This window comes from Oncorhynchus mykiss, chromosome 8 (assembly GCF_057628025.1).
Source record: "Oncorhynchus mykiss isolate SJ-2025 chromosome 8, ASM5762802v1, whole genome shotgun sequence".
NCBI lineage: Eukaryota > Metazoa > Chordata > Actinopteri > Salmoniformes > Salmonidae > Oncorhynchus > Oncorhynchus mykiss.
This window is the reverse complement of record NC_143029.1, coordinates 26,775,183-26,795,718: the sequence shown is the minus strand read 5'-3', so window position 1 is coordinate 26,795,718 and position 20,536 is coordinate 26,775,183. Positions and strand designations below refer to the sequence as shown.

Below are 20,536 nucleotides of genomic sequence, written 5' to 3'. Positions count from 1 at the left end.
ATGACAACAGTGGAGACATAAGTGATGAGGCCTGAAGTCTTTCCACCAGTGTATTTTGTATTTTATTGCATCTCAAGGGACTCACATGCAAGTGGGGGAGAGGAGAGGAGTGATGCCATCCAAGAACCAAACACTGCCTTCAACCAAACATATAGCAAATATTGTTATCCACATTTTTTATTTTATACGTTTTATTCCTCTTTTTCTTTCTCAATACTTTTTTTCCCACAACAGATTACGATAGTCACTTTGGAAGAAAAACAACACATGGAACATCCAGTGTATATCTGAGCGGTTTACAGCTAACGAGTTCCCAACACCTCTGGAGTGTTGCTACGGGAGACAATACAACTCTACTGATCACTGCTCCACAATGACCTTAGGTCAGGGTTGTCAAAATTATTCCATGAAGTGCCTAGTGTCTGCTGTTTTTTTTGGTTTGTCCTTTCAAGTAAGCCCTAGACAACCACGTGTGGGGAGTTCCTTACTCATTAGTGACCTTAAATTCATCAATTAAGTATAAAGTAGGAGCGAAAGCCTGCAGACACTCGGTCCTCCGTGGAATGAGTTTGCCCCCTAAGCCTTAGGTTGACATGGGCTGTGTCCCAACAATATTTACAAACCTCCTTTCCTTGTCTCCTTCATTTCATGACCACTGGTTGGTTTTCACCAATTGCCTTTCACCTATCAATTCAATTCAGATAATTGGCCGTTAAGTAAAGGAGACAAGTAAATGAGGATTTTTTAAAGTATGTGGATGCAGCCTAGATCAACTTCACTTGACATGGTCAAATGCAGTAACACTCCACACCAGCAGGGAGAGCCACAGTAAACACTGGGGACTGAGTTTGCATTCAGTGCTGCCTCCAAATACAGATGAGAGATATTTTTCGAAACTGCTTGAATTTTTTAAAAACCTAGAATTCATAGACATAACTAAAATATATGATACATTTTCTCTCAAAATAAAGATTAAAGAAATATATGTATAATCTATACTTAAAAATATTCTAAAATGCATATGTCAATTTGAACATAGTCCACAAATGTTGCATGTAACACACAATCAAAAAAATAGACAAAATAAAAACAAAACATTTTGTCGTATGATTTGTCATCTCGTAAACCCAGATTTGTGGTGACAGTTGTACATATTTCAATATTACTGCATCTGTTCTCAAAGAGGCTGGGTGGCTCAATTAATGGAGAGGAGTACAACTAAGTGTTGAATGATGTTACAAAGACAGCAATATACAGAATTTGATTGGATAGCGAGGGACAGGATAGGGCAGGGATTGGCCAGTGAGGTTTACACACACCGAACACAGTCCACGGTTAACAACACAATCCTCGTCTGGGAAACGCGCAAGAAAATCAACACAGATCCACCATTCCAAGTCAGCTGACACGTGGGAGTTCCAGAACAAATCTAAATACACTATCATTTTTTATGGTACATTTTTTTCTTAGTTTAGGTAAAGGATAACATTGAAGTACACACACACTCATACACAGTTTAGTTTTCTGTGTCTATGATTCACATCCACAGCTTTTGTTACAACAGCAGACAGAGGTTACGGGGAAGTCAGAGGACAGGGGTCGTAGTGCTGATGGTTGATTGGCTGAAGGGGCTGGGGCGTGACAGGAGGGAGACGGGGGTGCACACATCCACATCCACAGCTCCAGACATAACAACAACCTCTGGAGAGAAGAGACAGAGGCAGAGGGATGGATGATTACCACAATATTATTATGTAACTGGCTCTTTTCAATGCATTGTGTGCATGTCGTTTGGTGCCACTGTGAGAGAACCCTACCTCAGAGGGATGGGTTAGAGGGGTTTACATGAAGTCCTTGATGTTGAGGTCATCCAGGGCATTCTTGGGGGGCGGAGGCCTCCTCGGGCTCCCGGCCATCCCTGGAGATCCCATCTGTCACAGGGAACAGTGTTTCATGAAATAGGTGTGTCTTTGTGTGTGTGTGTGTGTCTGTGTGTACTCTGTGTGTGTCTTACCGGTGCTCCTGGGGCTGCAGGGGCTCCAAAGCCTGGCCTAACCATGGGCATCATGGGAGCTCCAGCGCCGGCCGCCCCGCCCTGAGAGAGAGGAAACAGTCAGACACTATGGCAGAAATTTTAGTGATGCGTACATGGGCCACCTAAAGGGGTCATTGGCCATCTTAGGTGCTCCTAATGGTCCTAGGTTGAGGGTGGGGTGGTCTTACCATGCTGAATCCTTGGTAAGACCCCATAAAAGAAGGGGATCCCATTGGAACGTTCTAGGGGTGTGGAGTGGGGGAGAGGAGGTGGGAAATTACCACACTACTTACAACACAGGCACAGTAAAGACAACACTGCAACAACAAACACACAGACATATCACTGACACGCACACATAGTAAACATAGACAAAGACATAAAAAAAAAACATTTTAAGACACACGCAGAGAGAGAACAGCAAAGCACATAAAAACACTCTAACCTCTTAAATCAGGTTCAGGTGATTTGCTCAGAAGCATTTGAAGACCACAGGGTCAATCATAAGAATACATGGATCAGGCAAGCCAGTTTAATCAGCGACTGGTTATCTGATGTTCATGTCAGTGGTGAGGCTTTGGCTAAAATGAACAGCTGAAGCCATAGGTTAATACAGTAACTACAGACCCTATAGCAAAAGCTTTCTTGGCTAATGGTTAGTGCAGCAATTAAATTATGAAGATAAAGCGATCTAAATTTGTATTGTGTTTCGTTTGGACACTGGGAAGAGGAGCTGTTGCTCAAAAAATGGGGATTGAAATAAGGAAATATGCAGATGAACGGGGCATTTTGGGGTCAGGTGGCTTGTTTGAGGTCAGAACTTTAAGGGAAGAAAAGGAGGGAAGTGGTTTCACAAGCAGCTCCTTGGTTTGGGACAAACCTCAGCCCGCTCAGAGCTCTCCAGTATTCCCAGTCCAACCCCTTAGTTTTCCCACAAAATGTTCACCCCTTTAAACCAAACACCAAATTCCAAATGTCCATATTCCAAATGTGATTGGACCACCCTGGAGAGTCAGAGAGGAGAGGTGCGTGTGATTGGCTCCATGCCATGCCTGTCACTGCCATGTGGCTGCACTCCATGCTATATGACAAAGACCAGATTTACCATGGGAGCGCCCCAACTTGGAGGAGCTACCTGAGGAGTTGACCAGCCTCCACTTCCCATCGTGTTCTCCCCCCTGCGGAAGAGATGTCAATCAGTCAGTAAGCAAATAGAAAGAGAGGAAGAAAAGACAGAGGCCCCCAACCTCTTAAAATGTAAAGCTCATTGAGCGCTTGGAAAATGCTATGTGAATGTAATCCATGACATTAAGTTACATGTCGAAACACAAAGTGACACATCCTCAAAACAGGAAAAACGTACGTTTTTTGGCTCCCCATTCCCAGATCTGAAAGAGAGAAAATAAGACATTTCCCAGTCAGACAGAATAATGTACATTTAATATCTTATAACAGTTGCGAGTGCTATGTAACATTATTGTACCTCTACTGTATCTGGCTATGTAACATTATTGTACCTCTACTGTATCTGGCTATGTAACATTATTGTACCTCTACTGTATCTGGCTATGTAACATTATTGTACCTCTACTGTATCTGGCTATGTAACATTATTGTACCTCTACTGTATCTGGCTATGTAACATTATTGTACCTCTACTGTATCTGGCTATGTAACATTATTGTACCTCTACTGTATCTGGCTATGTAACATTATTGTACCTCTACTGTATCTGACTATGTAACATTATTGTACCTCTACTGTATCTGGCTATGTAACATTATTGTACCTCTACTGTATCTGGCTATGTAACATTATTGTACCTCTACTGTATCTGGCTATGTAACATTATTGTACCTCTACTGTATCTGGCTATGTAACATTATTGTACCTCTACTGTATCTGGCTATGTAACATTATTGTACCTCTACTGTATCTGGCTATGTAACATTATTGTACCTCTACTGTATCTGGCTATGTAACATTATTGTACCTCTACTGTATCTGACTATGTAACATTATTGTACCTCTACTGTATCTGGCTATGTAACATTATTGTACCTCTACTGTATCTGACTATGTAACATTATTGTACCTCTACTGTATCTGGCTATGTAACATTATTGTACCTCTACTGTATCTGGCTATGTAACATTATTGTACCTCTACTGTATCTGGCTATGTAACATTATTGTACCTCTACTGTATCTGACTATGTAACATTATTGTACCTCTACTGTATCTGGCTATGTAACATTATTGTACCTCTACTGTATCTGACTATGTAACATTATTGTACCTCTACTGTATCTGGCTATGTAACATTATTGTACCTCTACTGTATCTGGCTATGTAACATTATTGTACCTCTACTGTATCTGGCTATGTAACTACCATGTACACTCAGTAGCCGTTCATGTAAAAGGTTTGCTCCTACAGACAGTGAGTCACGTGCCCATGGCTTGCCATATAAAGTAGGCAGACAGGTATCGAAGCATTCGGTTCCTGTTCGATTGAACGTTAGATTGGGCAAAACAAGTGACCTAAGCGTCTTTGAGCTTGCTATGATTGTCGGTGCAAGCTAACAGGTGTGCCTGTTACAAACAGGCAAATAATAGTGCAGTACAACTGAGGTGTGCAGAACGGCATCTTAGAACGCACAACCCGTCGGTCCTTGTCACGGATGGACTATTGCTGTAGACGGCCACAGGGTTCCACTCCGATCAGATAAAAACAAAGCGGCTCCAGTGAGCACACGATCACCAACACTGGACAATTGAGGAGTGGACCACTGCCTGGTTCGAGGAATCCCGGTTCGTGTTGTGCCATGCTGATGGCAGAGTCAGGATTTGGCATAAGCAGCACGAGTCCATGGCCCCATCCTGCCTGGTGTCAACGGTGCCCCAAATAATTCAGGCTGTTCTAGAGGCAAGGGGGGGGGGGGGGGGGAGGGTCTGACCCAGTACTAGATGGGTGTACCTAATAAACGGTCCACTGAGTGTAAGTAATGTTACAATAAGGTGAGATTGGTTATAGGTACATGTCTATGCATAGATGGACAGCACCATGATGCTGAAATTATTCAGGCCAAATTGAGAATCCCTGTTCTGTGTCTGCTCAGAGACTTTGTTCAGAGACTTACTGCTAGCCATGTTAGCCATGGTGGCGTCTAGGTCCCCTCCCATATGTTTAACTGGAGATGAGGCGGCCCCAGTCTGGGGCGTCATGGCAGGCATCATCACATCCCCTAGACCATCAAACGCTACAGGAGACACATGGGGGGGGGGAGAGAGAGAGAGAGAGAGAGAGAGAGAGAGAGAGAGAGAGAGAGAGAGAGAGAGAGAGGTGAGAAACAGCCACAATAATCCTCTCTGATCATAACAGAGGGGTCCTCCTTACGAGTGGGATTACCATGACAACCCATCGAGATGGTCTCCATGACAACAGTGATCAGAGAGGAGCACAACATTGGAATGTTAACAAGAGGCAAGTTCTCATACTGATACTCAGTATGACTGAGGGCTTATACTGTGCCTCAACACACACACACACACACACACACACAGTTTAAGTGATACTCTCCATGTAATATAAATCAACAGCAAAAATATGCTGTCTACTCAACTCTACTAAATAGTATTACTATCCTATTAGCTAGCTTGTTTGAGATGGGGCATCATCCTTTGTATCTTGGTGACAGTAAGGATGCAGCCACCACTCTAGAGGGAGGAAACAGTGCCAAGCTAAATGGGCATTGTGATGTGAGCATCTCACACACCCTATTTATCAGGCATCTGTCAGAGCAGAGGGAAAATAACAGCAGCAGTCGCTCTCTTACTGCAATGCAGCAATGCACTGTGGGAAACAGCGCATCAATGAGCCAGAACACTCACCCAATCAGAGAGCAGGAAGCAAGCAATGAGCCAGCCCCAGAGCCAGATGGAGAGAGAGAGGAGCAATAGAGGGACGAGAGAGAAAGAGAGAAATGGAACGTGAGAGAGGACAAAGAGTGTGAGAGAGAGCGCGTAAGTGAGTGAGATAAAGTGCAGAGGGAAAGAGAGAGAACAGAGGGAGGGAGGGAAAGAGGGAGAGGATGTAAGGGTAAGAAGAAAGGGACAGAAGGACAGTAGTGGAGGGAAAAATAATGGAGTGAGTTAAGAGATGATAAATGTTGCGAGAGAAAGAGAGATGGAGGAGAGAGAGAGAGAGAGTTAAGGCTTAAGCAGTAGTACTTGCAGGTCGTCATTTACATAACATGCAGGGCAGTGACAGCCTTGATCATAAACCTGGTAAGCACAGGGAACGTTGCCACGATAAAATGTGAAAAAGTCAACCAATGCACGCATCAACAGAGACAACTATGGAAAGAATCTAGAATGAAAATGACCATACACAACTGCATGTGCATTGGCCATAAAACCAAGGTATGTTCACAAGATACATACACTCAGGATGTATTCATTCAGACAGACATGTTCATATACAGTACCAGTCAAAAGTTTGGACACACCTACTCATTCAAGAGTTTCTTTATTTTTACTATTTTATACATTGTAGAATAATAGTGAAGACATCAAAACTATGAAATAACACATGGAATCAGGTAGTAACCAAAAAAAGTGTTAAAACAAATCAAAATATATTTTATACTTGAAATTCTTCACAGTAGCCACACTTTGCCTTGATGACAGCTTTGCACACTCTTGATGACAGCTTTGCACACTCTTGATGACAGCTTTGCACACTCTTGATGGCAGCTTTGCACACTCTTGATGGCAGCTTTGCACACTCTTGATGGCAGCTTTGCACACTCTTGGAATTCTCTCAACCAGCTTCATGAGGAATATATTTTCAACGATCTTGAAGGACTTCCCACATATGCTGAGCACTTCTTGGCTGCTTTTCCTTCACTCTGTGGTCCAACTCAATTGGGTTGAGGTTAGGTGATTGTGGAGGCCAGGTCATCTGATGCAGCACTCCATCACCCTCCCATCTTGGTCAAACAGCCCTTACCTGCCCTCCAGGACACCTACAACACCCGATGTCAAAATATAATTAAGGTCATTAACCACCGAAGCCACTGCCTGTTCACCCTGCTTCCATCCAGAAGGCGAGGTCAGTACAGGTGAATCAAAGCTGGGACAGAGAGATAGAAGCTGTTTTTCAATCTCAAGGCCATCAGATTGTTTAACAGCCATCACTAGCACAGAGAGGCGGATGCTTACCTACAGACTTGATATCATTGGCCACTTTAATAAATGGAACACAAGTCACTTTAATAATGGCACTTTAAGAATGTTTACGTATCTTGCATTACTTATCTCATATGTACAGTTGAAGTCGGAAGTTTACATACACTTAGGTTGGAGTCATTAAAACTTGTTTCTTGTTTACAAACTATAGGTTTGGCAAGTCGGTTAGGACATCTACTTTGTGCATGACACAAGTAATTTTTCCAACAATTGTTTACAGACAGATTATTTCACTTATAATTCACTGTATCACAATTCCAGTGGGTGAGAAGTTTACATTCACTAAGTTGACTGTGACTTTAAACAGCTTGGAAAATTCCAGGAATGATGTCATGGCTTTAGAAGCTTCTGATAGGCTAATTGTGTAACGGTCTTCTAGGTGTGAAGGAGAGTCGGACCAAAATGCGGCGTGTAGATTGCGATCCATGTTTATTGTGACTATAACAACATGAATCCAAATACAAACAGTGCAAAATAATAAACGTAATGAAAACCGAAACAGCCTAAACTGGTGCAAACTAACACTAAGGACAATCACCCACAAACACACAGTGAAACCCAGGCTACCTAAATATGGTTCCCAATCAGAGACAATGACTAACACCTGCCTCTGATTGAGAACCATATCAGGCCGGACATAGAAATAGACAAACAAGACATCCAACATAGAATGCCCACCCAGTTCACGTCCTGACCAACACTAAAACAAGGAAAACACACACGAACGATGGTCAGAACGTGACAGTACCCCCCCTCCAAGGTGCGGACTCCGGACGCACAACTTAAACCTATGGGGGAGGGTGTGGGTGGGCATCTGTCCGCGGTGGCGGCTCTGGCGCTGGACGTGGACCCCACTCCATAACAGTTTTAGTCCACCTCCTTAGCGTCCCTAGATAGGTGACCCTTCTTAATGACAGCTCGGGACAGAGGGTCAGCTCGAGACAGAGGGGCAGCTCGGGACAGAAGTAGCTCGGGACTGATGGGTAGCACAGCACTGAGAGGAAGCTCAGGCAGGTAGTTAGATCCGGCAGATCCTGGCTGGCTGGCGGTTCTGGCAGATCCTGGCTGACTGGCAGATCTGGAAGAGTCTGGCTGACTGGCAGATCTGGAAGAGTCTGGTCGACTGGCAGATCTGGAAGAGTCTGGTCGACTGGCAGATCTGGAAGAGTCTGGTCGACTGGCAGATCTGGAAGAGTCTGGTCGACTGGCAGATCTGGAAGAGTCTGGTCGACTGGCAGATCTGGAAGAGTCTGGTCGACTGGCAGATCTGGAAGAGTCTGGTCGACTGGCAGATCTGGAAGAGTCTGGTCGACTGGCAGATCTGGCTGCTCCATGCTGACTGGCAGCACTGGCTGCTCCATGCTGACTGGCGGCCCTGGCTGCTCCATGCTGACTGGCGGCCCTGGCTGCTCCATGCTGACTGGCGGCCCTGGCTGCTCCATGCTGACTGGCGGCCCTGGCTGCTCCATGCTGACTGGCGACCCTGGCTGCTCCATGCTAACTGGCAGCTCTGGCGGCTCCTTGCAGACTGGTAGCTCCTTGCAGACTGGCAGCTCTGGCGGCCCCTGGTTGACTGGCGGCGCTGGCGCTGGGCTGACTGGCGGCACTGGCGGCCCCTGGCTGACTGGCGGCACTGGAGGCCCCTGGCTGACTGGCGGCACTGGCGGCCCCTGGCAGACGGGCGGCGCTGGCGGCTCCTGGCAGACGGGCGGCGCTGGCGGCGCTGGGCAGACGGGCGGCGCTGGGCAGACGGGCGGCGCTGGCGGCGCTGGGCAGACGGGCGGCACTGGCGGCGCTGGGCAGACGGGCGGCACTGGCGGCGCTGGGCAGACGGGCGGCACTGGCGGCGCTGGGCAGACGGGCGGCACTGTCGGCGCTGGGCAGACGGGCGGCACTGGCAGAGGCGCCGGACAGGCGGGAGGCTCCGGCAGAGGCGCCGGACAGGCGGGAGGCTCCGGCAGCGGCGCCGGACAGGCGGGAGGCTCCGGCAGAGGCGCCGGACAGGCGGGAGGCTCCGGCAGCGCTGGAGAGGAGGAAGGCTCTGGACGGATGGGCCGGAGAGACAGCCTGGTACGGGGAGCTGCCACCGGAGGGCTGGGGTGTGGAGGTGGTGACGGATAGACCGGGCCGTGCAGGCGCACTGGAGCTCTTGAGCACCGAGCCTGCCCAACCTTACCCGGTTGAATGGTCCCGGTCGCCCTGCCAGTGCGGCGAGGTGGAATAGCCCGCACTGGGCTATGCAGGCGAACCGGGGACACCGTGCGCAAGGCTGGTGCCATGTAAGCCGGCCCAAGGAGACGCACTGGAGACCAGATGCGTAGAGCCGGCTTCATGGCACTTGGCTCGATGCCCACTCTAGCCCGGCCGATACGCGGAGCTGGAATGTACCGCACCGGGCTGTGCACCCGCACTGGGGACACCGTGCGCTCCACAGCATAACACGGTGCCTGCCCGGTCTCTCTAGCCCCCCGGTAACCACAGGAAGTTGGCTCAGGTCTCCTACCTGGCGTAGCCATACTCCCTGTTAGCCCCCCCCCAAGAAATTTTTGGGGCTGACTCCCGGGCTTCCATCCACGACGCCGCGCTGCCTCCTCGTACCAGCGCCTCTCCGCTTTCGCCGCCTCCCGTTCTTCCTTGGGACGGCGATATTCTCCTGGCTGAGCCCAAGGTCCTTTACCGTCTAATTCGTCCTCCCATGACGCTCTCTCCCACTGCGGCTGCTGCTGCTCCTGCTGCCTCTGTTCCTTCTTCGGCTGCACCTTGGTGCGGCTATACTCCCCTGGTTTAGCCCAGGGTCCTCTCCCGTCGAGGATTTCCTCCCATGTCCAGAAATCCTTACAACGTAACTCCTCTTTTTGCTGCTGCTGCTGCCTGTTGACACGCCGCTTGGTCCGTTGGTGGTGGGTGATTCTGTAACGGTCTTCTAGGTGTGAAGGAGAGTCGGACCAAAATGCGGCGTGTAGATTGCGATCCATGTTTATTGTGACTATAACAACATGAATCCAAATACAAACAGTGCAAAATAATAAACGTAATGAAAACCGAAACAGCCTAAACTGGTGCAAACTAACACTAAGGACAATCACCCACAAACACACAGTGAAACCCAGGCTACCTAAATATGGTTCCCAATCAGAGACAATGACTAACACCTGCCTCTGATTGAGAACCATATCAGGCCGGACATAGAAATAGACAAACAAGACATCCAACATAGAATGCCCACCCAGTTCACGTCCTGACCAACACTAAAACAAGGAAAACACACACGAACGATGGTCAGAACGTGACAAATTGACATCCTTTAAGTCAATTGGAGGTGTACCTGTGGATGTATTTCAAGGCCTACCTTTAAACTCAGTGCTTCTTTTGCTTGACATCATGGGAAAATCAAAAGAAATCAGCCAAGACCTCAGAAAATAAATTGTAGACCTCCACAAGCCTGGTTCATCCTTGGGAGCAATTTCCAAATGCCTGAAGGTACCACGTTCATCTGTACAAACAACACAGCCTGGAGGTGTGTTTTGGGTTATTGTTCTGTTGAAAAACAAATGATAGTCCCACTATGCGCAAACCACATGGGATGGCGTATCGCTGCAGAATGCTGTGGTAGCCATCCTAGTTAAGTGTGCCTTGAATTTTAAATAAATTACTGACAGTGTCACCAGCAAAGCACCCCCACACCACCTCCTCTGTGCTTCACGGTTTTAACCACACATGAGGAGATCATCCTTTCACCTACTCTGCGCCTCACAAAGACACGGCGGTTAGAACCAAAAATCTCAAATTTGGCCTCACCAGACCAAATGACAGATTTCCACCGGTCTAATGTCTGTTGCTCGTGACCCAAGCAAGTCTTTTCTTCTCATTGGTGTCCTTTAGTAGTGGTTTCTTTGCAGCAACTCGACCGTGAAGGCCTGATTCATGCAGTCTCCTCCGAACAGTTGATGTTGATATCTGTGTTACTTGAACTCTGAAACATTTATTTGGGCTGCAATTTATGAGGCTGGTAACGCTAATGAACTTATTCTCCACAGCAGAGGTAACTCTGGGTCTTCCTTTCCTGTGGCGGTCCTCATGAGAGCCAGTTTCATCATAGCGCTTGATGGTTTTGCGGCTGCACTTGAAGAAACTTTCAAAGTTCTTGACATTTTCTGTATTGACTGACCTTCAGGTCTTAAAGTAATGAAGGACTGTCATTTCTCTTTGCTTATTTCAGCTGTTCATGCCATAATATGGACTTGGTCTTTTACCAAATAGGGCTATCTTCTGTATACCACCCCTACCTAGTTACAACATAACTGATTGGCTCAAATGCATTAAGAAAGAAAGAAATTCCACAAATTAACTTTTAACAAGGCACACCTGTCAATTGAAATGCATTCCAGGTGACTACCTTATGAAGCTGGTTGAGAGAATGCAAAGAGTGTGCAAAGCTGTCATCAAGGCAAAGGGTGGCTACTTAAAGAATCTAAAATACATTTTGTTTTGTTTTACACTATTTTTGGTTACTACACGATTCCATGTGTGTGTGTGTGTGTGTGTGTGTGTGTGTGTGTGTGTGTGTGTGTGTGTGTGTGTGTATATATATATATATATATATATATATATATATATATATATATATATATATATATATATATATATATATATAATTATATATAATTACTATATTTATTATAATTATTATTCACAATTATGAATAATCAAATAACCTAATCTACTGTAAATCTAATATACATTTAATTAAGATTATATTATATATCCAAAGTACCCAAAAAGGCCACTTGATGTCATCTGATAGAAATCCAAATAACCAAAGATCAAGTCGTTTACTGGTAAATTTAGAAAGTTTTCAGTAATACACCCTACCTTTGTAACCCTATATGTGGTGTATTTACTGTTATACTGTATGTCTTTAATACAATGGGAATGTGTCATGCCTGTTGTTTGTGTCATGCCTCGTGGGTGTGTCGTGCATCAGTAGGTACATTACCTGCCATCAGCTCAGCACCAGAGGCAGCTGCAGGTGCAGCAGGCTGGGTTTCTCCACCGGTGGAGTCTAATGGGTCAAACCAAACCATACCAGGCCAAGGTGGGCCAAGCCATTAACAGTGCAGCATGAGGACAGAGAAGAATTAAGAAGTCAGCCATCGGCTCCACACTAGGAACGCCAAACAGATAGAACAGCGTTATCATTGTCAGATAGGACAGTAGACATACACAGGTAAACACACGTACACAGCCAATAGTCTCAAACACACCAATAGAAACTCCTTTGATCCCAATATGCTGTGACAAGTCTACATCTACTAAGCAATACAATCTCAAAATTATGTAGAGGACGTTGAAAAGTCAGATCCAAAGTCCATCCTGAATACCGCAGCTAACAACTTAACTTCAGTAGCAACTTTATTGGTCACCAAAAACATACAGAGAAACGGAATGAGAAATGCTGATGAAGGTGAATGACATGATGAAAAGAATCAATCAAATAATCAGTTAAAGTTAGGGCTTTCCTGCTTCGAAACATTTTTACAAAAGGCCACTCATTTGAAGATCGTCGATCAATAGCAAGGGGGACAGTTAGAGGTGGCGGGGGGGGGGGGGGTGTACATTTACCCACCCCCAAACATGTCCATGATCGCCCCCTTGTCAGTTGGGGGGTCTGAGGAGAGGAAGGGGGCAGGGGAGGAGAATGCATCTGTTGTAAGGGGAGGGGTAGAGGAGGGTTAGAATTATGTGCAAATGTCACACTCACACAACCAAACAAACCCATACCAACTAAACAAACTCACACAAACAACAAAATACAATAAGTATCCTTGAATTACAATAATTCACAAATGTACATATAAAAAACAGCACTCCAAACACATGCTGAGAAAGAAGGCAGATGGCGTGAGTTTGGGTACCTGCTCCAAACATGTCAACACTGGGGGCAGGGTCTGCTTTGGTGAAGCTTGGATCTGGCATTGAATCAAACATAGCTACAGGACAAGTACACAACACACACACACACACAATTTAAATGAGAACAGCAGACTACAAACAATGACTCATTAGATGAACAACTGTGATTGAAAGCCAATGCAGGAGCAGAGAGGCAGCTGGGGAGAATGCATCCAAGCTGAAAGGAAGCAGAGGAAGCGTGATGTGTGCAAGTTAGCCTCACAAAGAGAAAGGGACAATGCAGTTGACGGGTAAAATGCAGGAGAGGATAGGACACAGATGCAGAGTAGAGGACAAGGACAAAAGAGAAGAAAAGGTTAAATAAAAAGTACCACACACACACGTGTAAACATTTACCACTGAAGAGGTCTATCGATGGGGTGGTGGGGGGGATGGGTGCTGCGATGGTGGATGAGGGGGCAGGAGGGGGCGCCACTGAGTTAAAGCAGTTGTTCTCCATTGGCATCATGGCAAACAGGTCCAGCCCTGGGCCTACTGCATTTGAGCTGCTACCAGTGGGGGCAAAGGGGTCTTTGGGAGGAAAGAACCAGGGAGGGGATGACAAGGGGGATGGAGATATTACACAACCACCATAACACAGTGTGAAATAAACCTAGAGGTATGGCAAGAGCTGTATTCTGTGAAATAGGGAGGAGGAATAGGTGCATTCGGCTGAAATTCTGAAGATACAGGCTTAGTTAGGGAATTCACAGCTCCATATTCTTCATAAACATACAGTACATGTAAAACACTATGAAGTACCGTATGATCAAGAGAATCTGGAAAATAAGCATGTCTGATGAAAAATGATAAGAAAAGAACACGATTTGTGAAAAGAGGGAAACATATTGGAGAAAGCAGTATTAGTAGTATTCACACTCTCTCATAATACTCTCTGAAATACCCATACTAGACCAGATTTACAGAGTGTAACCACAGAGCTTGCAGATGTATTTTGAGATTTACAGCGTGAAAGGAAACCCCAGGGGGTATCTAAGCATGGTGGTCAACCACTGTCCTAAAATCAACCTCAGCAACAATCTCCATAGTAACTGCAACAACAATGCCCAGAAACAAACAGCAGCACCACCTTTCTAGGGAAACTAGCTACACCCGCTCACAGCAATGGGATCAACTGTTGAAACACACTCTCCATACACAAAAACACATAAGCAAGGATGCACCGAGCACTCGAATACAGCCAAACACACACACAGCCACAAAACTATACACACAGCCATTTACACCGACAGAGACACACGTCCTGCAACCCACCGGCTGCAGCGTCGGCAGCTGGGGTTGGCGTGGGGGCCGGAGCCCCGCCCTCGGCAGCGGCATCAGAGGCGGGAGCAGGGGTCGAAAACGCATCTGATACCCAACACACACACACACAGACGACAGAGAGAGAGGTACAGCGAGAGGCACGGAGAGAAAAGGACGGAGAAAATAAACAAGCCAGACAATAAAGAGAGTTAGTCAGAAAAGGAAGAAGCCACCTAAAATATGGTCTGTGCCTCTAAGCAGAGTTTAGAAATACTACTTTCACTTTGTTAGGTATTTAATTGACTTAATATACTGTAACTATATTAAATACTTGTAATGTAATGTCAGGCATAAGATATGTAATATACGTATTTTATTGCAGAGAGATATATTGCAGAGAGATACTATTCAACTGAGCCATCTTTTGATTACTGTAATAAATTCAGTTTAGATTAGTTACAAAACATTTACTTTGTGGCATGAATGATTGACCGGTGAAGGACAAATGAGAATACAGACCGGAGGCACAGCAAGGCCTATGGAAGGCTATGGAAGGCTATGGAAGGCGGGCTTTAGCTACAACTAAACTAGAAAGCGGTAACTAGGTCTGTTGCACTACATAACCGGACAAGCAGGCCACAGAATGGAACCAGAAGCAAAGCAATGTGTCTTTTAGGCGGCAATAAAGAACATGACTCTGTTTGATAGTTTGGCTTTTCTCTGAAGTTAAGAAAAAGCTGTCGGACTATCAAACAAAATGAAGCATGTGAAAATGTATGGGTAGCATGTCTGAGTGGGTCTACAAGTGTGAGCATGCTTGTCTCTGTGTGTAGATCTGTGTCATATAAGTCAGTTAGAATACAGCATAAGATGTTAAAAAATAAATGCATACCAGTATGTGTGTTGCTTGACATGTTCTTCCCAAATGGATGTGTTTGTTTTGGGGTATCTGGGTCACTGTGTGTACGTACATGCAGAGACTAAACATGTGCGTTAGTGTGTGTACATGCAGGTAGAGAACACTACATCTCCTGTGTGTGCATGTGGAGGGTTGGTTGGGGTTGAGCTGTCCAGCAGAGATTCTGTGGTTGGGAATCCTCCAGAAGCCCACTGACCTCCCAGCAGATCCATATTCGTCGCACCGGGGGGGTTGGTGGCGGCCGCACTAGGGGGAGGAGCCAGAGTGACTCCTGGCTCTGCGGCTACAGGGGTGGGCGTTACCCCCGCGGGAGAGGGAGCGGTGTCTACAGCGAGGGTGGGGTCAGGAAGCATGGACTCGCCCATTTCTGCAGGTACCCACGTGGTGTACCAACCAAACCCAAAACAAGGTACCAAAACAACCCCCAGAAATCATCCCCCAAAATACCCCATAGGAACCAAAGCAACCAGAAAGGCCCCGTTAGAACCAAATCAAGGTATCAAATCAACCCAATTTCAAAGAAACAACCAAAAAACAAAATCAACCCCAGAATTAAAGCCCCGAAGGAACCAAACCAGGGGATGTGGGGGAGGGATAGAGAGCAGAGAGAAACAAAGAGAGAGAAATAGACTATTGAGACTAGAGCAACACTATGAAACACATTGGGAGATCTAGAGATGACACGCTCTGTTAATGTTAATACACTAGAGAGGTTAAAGCCAGGGGCACTGTGGGATAACACTCACCTGATCCAAGGAGGTCTGTGGCAGCATCCCCGGAACAGCATGAGAGAAGGTGATGGAGGAAAACGCAATTATATTAATGTTCATTAGATAATTCAAACTTACTGGTAGTTCCATTAAGAATGAAACGATCAAGTTTTGATGTGGGACATTACCTCCCCAGGACATAGGGGCTGCTGAGGCTCCTGCTGACGGACCAGAGGAGGACAGAGGGTCCAGATCCAACAGAGAACTAGAGCGAGATAAAGGGATAGAGAGAGAATGGAAGGGGAAGGAAGAATGGACTCTTATTCACAGTTTTACCAAATAAATTGAACACATAGAATGCTTGAATGCCAGAACTGAGGAAATCCCTGAGGTGACGAGGTAAACTGTGGTAGGCAGAGGAAGTAGTCACTCACTCAGTGGCTTCTTCGGGGGGCGGCACTAGGGTGGGCACGGCGGCTGCAGATTTGGCGGGGGTGGAGGTCGGGGACACGTTATTGGTGGGGGACCCCTGGAATAGAGAGGGAGAGCCTTTTTACTACCTATGTGTCGACATATAACCAGAAATAGAAAGGCAGGGAAAATAATTTGTAATCTTCAACTCACCTTTGTTGGAGACCTGAAAGAGAGACGGAATAGTTCATATTTAAATTTCATCGGTGCAAGATATCACCTTTCAGAGCTGAAGTCATCTACATTTAAATGACCTTTTAAACTTATTTTCATGACTTTACAATACCCTCATCTGTCAAACCCCCAAAGAATCGTTCATGCTCACCCTTCACTTTGATCCCCAATGATGAGCAGAAAGGAACAAAGAGAGAAGAAGGATTAAAGGAAAAGTTAACACAAAACTGTCTTCAGAACTGTGGTGTTGAGATAGGATTCAGCCTGGCAACAAGTGCTCATCCAATTTGTGGTGATTGTTATCCACCCATTCACAAACAAGCGAACCATCGTTAAATAGGAATTACATTTCTCAAAACACATAAATAATGTGCACATTTGAAAGATATGTTAATTCTACGTTGACTGAAATGATTGAAAAATGTAAATGTTGTTATCACGTAGACTAGTAATAGCACTCGGACGCTGAAATGACCAAATTAGTATTCTCAGATGGCAAATATCCTACTGTTATCTACATAAACATTAAGGCACAGTTTCTGTATTTTGTCATTGATATTCTGTGCCTAACACTGTCAGTTCAATTGATCTTTGATTGAAAAGGGATAGCCTGTATGGATAATGAGCATTATACACAGTCTAATATTATGAAGTGTTCTTACTACATGAAAACAAGTATAATTTTTTTCAATAATATTCCTCAGCATATAATTAACATATATTTCAAATTTTGTGCGCGTTATTTCATAATTTTAACAAATGTAATTCATATTTAACGATAGTTTTGCTTATTTATGAATGGGCTGGAAGGAGGAAAACCAGCCTGGCCTCAGAGCATTTCGTATGTTTCTGTAAGTAAATCCGAGACACTCCATTTAGTATGATAAGTTAAGTTTCATATTGTATGTATTAATTTGTGGCTGTCCATCACTAATTTCGTAAGATATGTTACCAATTACAATTAGTTTTATATATGTTCTGAATTTGCAAAATGTATGATATGTTGCGAATTCTAGCTAGGTGGCTAATGTTAGCTAGGCTAGGGGTTAAGGTTAAGTTTAGGAGTTAGGTTAAAGGGTTAAGGTTAGAGGAAGGGTTAGCTAAAAGGGTTAAGGTTAGGGTTGGGGAAGGGTTAGTTAACATGCTATGTAGTTGCAAAGCAGCTTAAAAGTTGTAAGTAGTTGAAAAGTTGCTAATTTGCTCAAATGCTAATGTTGTCCATCATGAGATTCAAACTTGTAGACTTTGGGCTGCTAAACTTGTAGACTTTGGGCTGCTGTTTGCATTATACGCCTACCCATCCACCCTACTTTCATTTTTTCCTTAAGTAACCATTTGTCTTATGTAAACATACCAAACGTAATAAATCATACTGTCCCGGATTTACATTTACTATGTTACATCTAGTCTATGAGACCAGGCTGCATTCGATCAGGAACTGGCTCAAGTGGGCAGGGCTAAGTAAGGTGAATAGAGCCCAAGTTATGAGTCTATCTAGTTTCTCACCCTCTCATTTCTCAATTCAGATTTTCTCTGTGTATAGACACCAAGAGAGCCATTTCCGCATTTTAGCTCTTTTTAAAATGGTGTGGTTAGAGAGGGTCCTCTTACCCCTTCTTCCCCTCCAAGCTGTTCATGTGTGTCTCCAGAGACTCCAGGATGCTACTGGGAGCCTGAGGGTCAGAGAAGAGAGAACCAATCAGAGACACAGAAACAACAGGTTTATGTGACTGACTTCCTTACTCATCTGCATGCCAACACTTCAAATAACACAGCACCCAATTCTATTTCTATGGCAGCACCACTCCAGACCCTTCATTTTGAATTCATCCCACTACCCCACTTTTCTATGAACTCAACGGCCTGTAGAATGAAGTGTTCAGGAATATTTTACTTAAACTCTTCAGTCGTTTGTGCACGGAAGCACACACACATGCAAATACACACACAGACATACACTGCAGTCAGAAGTGTCAGTCTGCAGAATTATCCCATGCCAAAACCCCATCCTCCCAAACAGGCACTCTGCCAAGCCACTCCATGTCTCTATGGTTACCGGGTCCTCGATAGGCTTAAAGGGACAGTCCTCATCGTCTGAGTCTATGAGGTTCGTCACCACTCGAGGGTGCAGACACTGGGATCGCAGGAGGAAGATTAGGATGGATGTGTGTGTGTGTTACAACTATGCCATCATCCTTCCAGAGAGAAAGCACAAAGACCAGTGACTTACATAGTTGATGTCTGGAATGTCATTTTTTTCGACACCGACTGTCTGTGGAACAGAACACACACAAGAGACAACTTCACAATCATATCCGTGCATCATAACCTTACGTTCCAAATAGAGACAGACACTGTGTGTGAGCAATCCCGGTGTGAGTTTCACTTGGATATAAGTTAGTTAGAATACAGTCTAATCGGTTAGGAAGTTTCCTTTACCTCAGCGAGCTTCATGAACTCTCCGATCTTGGTGACCCTGGTCAGGAACCTCTTATAGATCTCCAAGGCCTCCTTGCAGTCGCTCTTCTTCATCTTAAAGTATTTCTCTACAGACATTTAACAGTTGTTAAGAATAAGAGCATCTTCTAAATCGCCACACGGTGAAAGGAAGTAACTTATCTTTTAATTGGTCTGCTTCCCAAACGGCACCCTATTCCCTTAATAGTACATTACTTTTGACCAGGGCCCATAGGTCTCTGGTCAAAAGTGGTGCACTATAAAGGAAATACGGTGCCATTTGGGATGCACCCAATGACATGTCTAGCTCACCTAATAGATTGATGACCCCATCGTTGTAGGAGGCAAACAGCTTGACCAGATCCTTGAAGAGCAGCAGGAACGCTGCGTTGATGATAGGGTTATTCAGCTCCTTGGGGTGGACCTGGGAGAGAGAGAGACCTTTTAAAAGCGTTTTATTCATGTAGTTCAACAGAAGATTAATTAAACTCCAGCAATATTCTGCTGTCCTAAAACATTGTACACCCCCACAGAAATATCAGGGTCAATAAAACATTGTTATTGAGCGAGAGAGAGAGAAAGAGAAAATGTAACACAGGAAAATAAACAACAGGTAAACAGTATTCTTTGTGAGCTGACATAGTACAGTGGTCAGCTTATTCACAAATGACCAAAGGCCCACAGACAGACAGGCAGGCAGACAGTTGTAAACAGATCAATGATAAACAGCATGTCCAACTCACATCAAACTCCAGCAGTGTGTCGATCTGGGTCTGCAGGACGGGCATGCCTTTTAACAGCTTGTCTGGAGCCATTGTCCTCATCACCCCTTCAGCACTGTGGAGGAAACACACAGGGGAAAGCATAACGAGGGCCTCATGGATGAGGTAAATTACAAAATGTCCTCAGTGACGAGGTGAATGACAGTATGAGGTGGGCCTCAGTGACGAGGTGAACAACAGGTGGGCCTCAGTGACGAGGAGAGACAGGGAAGTGACTGACCCCTTCTTGACTTTGGTGAAGTCGAAAGCCATCTGGCGATAGGCAAAGGCCCTCTCATTGAGGTAGCGGCCGTAACGTCTGATGAACGTAGACATGTCATAGCCTAGAGAAAGGAGAGAGCACCACATTCATGTCACACCAAAGGTAAAGCTCCTGATGAAATGTAAAGGCACTTCCGTTTTGCAAGTCGTGTATCTGATTGTAGGGGAGTTTTGAAGGGGATTGAAGGGGAGGGTTGCAGTAGCTCTTTTTTTTGTTTACGTTAGGATGAGAGACAGTACGATGAGACAGGGGCTCTATA

The 20,536-nt window shown here is 45.2% G+C and overlaps 1 protein-coding gene across 2 annotated transcripts in view; it reads right to left on the bottom strand.

Annotated features, from left to right (window-relative positions):
• Positions 1-44: 44 nt before the first annotated feature.
• The window catches only part of LOC110529702 (clathrin coat assembly protein AP180), a 44,105-nt gene continuing 23,613 nt past the window's right edge, over positions 45-20,536 (bottom strand). The window contains exons 5-27 of one of the 2 annotated variants that reach the window (XM_090243058.1): positions 20,236-20,338; positions 19,977-20,070; positions 19,546-19,657; positions 19,216-19,322; positions 19,007-19,048; positions 18,388-18,449; positions 16,756-16,768; positions 16,566-16,660; positions 16,320-16,396; positions 16,168-16,182; positions 15,618-15,788; positions 14,515-14,607; positions 13,597-13,770; positions 13,203-13,277; positions 12,914-12,991; positions 12,284-12,349; positions 5,178-5,297; positions 3,409-3,423; positions 3,141-3,187; positions 2,224-2,277; positions 2,015-2,095; positions 1,818-1,931; positions 45-1,701 (exon numbers count right to left, since the gene is read on the bottom strand). In XM_090243058.1, coding sequence (XP_090099184.1) covers positions 1,842-1,931; positions 2,015-2,095; positions 2,224-2,277; positions 3,141-3,187; positions 3,409-3,423; positions 5,178-5,297; positions 12,284-12,349; positions 12,914-12,991; positions 13,203-13,277; positions 13,597-13,770; positions 14,515-14,607; positions 15,618-15,788; positions 16,168-16,182; positions 16,320-16,396; positions 16,566-16,660; positions 16,756-16,768; positions 18,388-18,449; positions 19,007-19,048; positions 19,216-19,322; positions 19,546-19,657; positions 19,977-20,070; positions 20,236-20,338 — 1,784 coding nt within the window. In that variant the 3' untranslated portion in view covers positions 45-1,701; positions 1,818-1,841. Of the gene's footprint in view, positions 1,702-1,817; positions 1,932-2,014; positions 2,096-2,223; positions 2,278-3,140; positions 3,188-3,408; positions 3,424-5,177; positions 5,298-12,283; positions 12,350-12,913; positions 12,992-13,202; positions 13,278-13,596; positions 13,771-14,514; positions 14,608-15,617; positions 15,789-16,167; positions 16,183-16,319; positions 16,397-16,565; positions 16,661-16,755; positions 16,769-18,361; positions 18,450-19,006; positions 19,049-19,215; positions 19,323-19,545; positions 19,658-19,976; positions 20,071-20,235; positions 20,339-20,536 lie in introns of those variants that run through there. The other variant, XM_090243057.1, reaches the window with a different exon arrangement.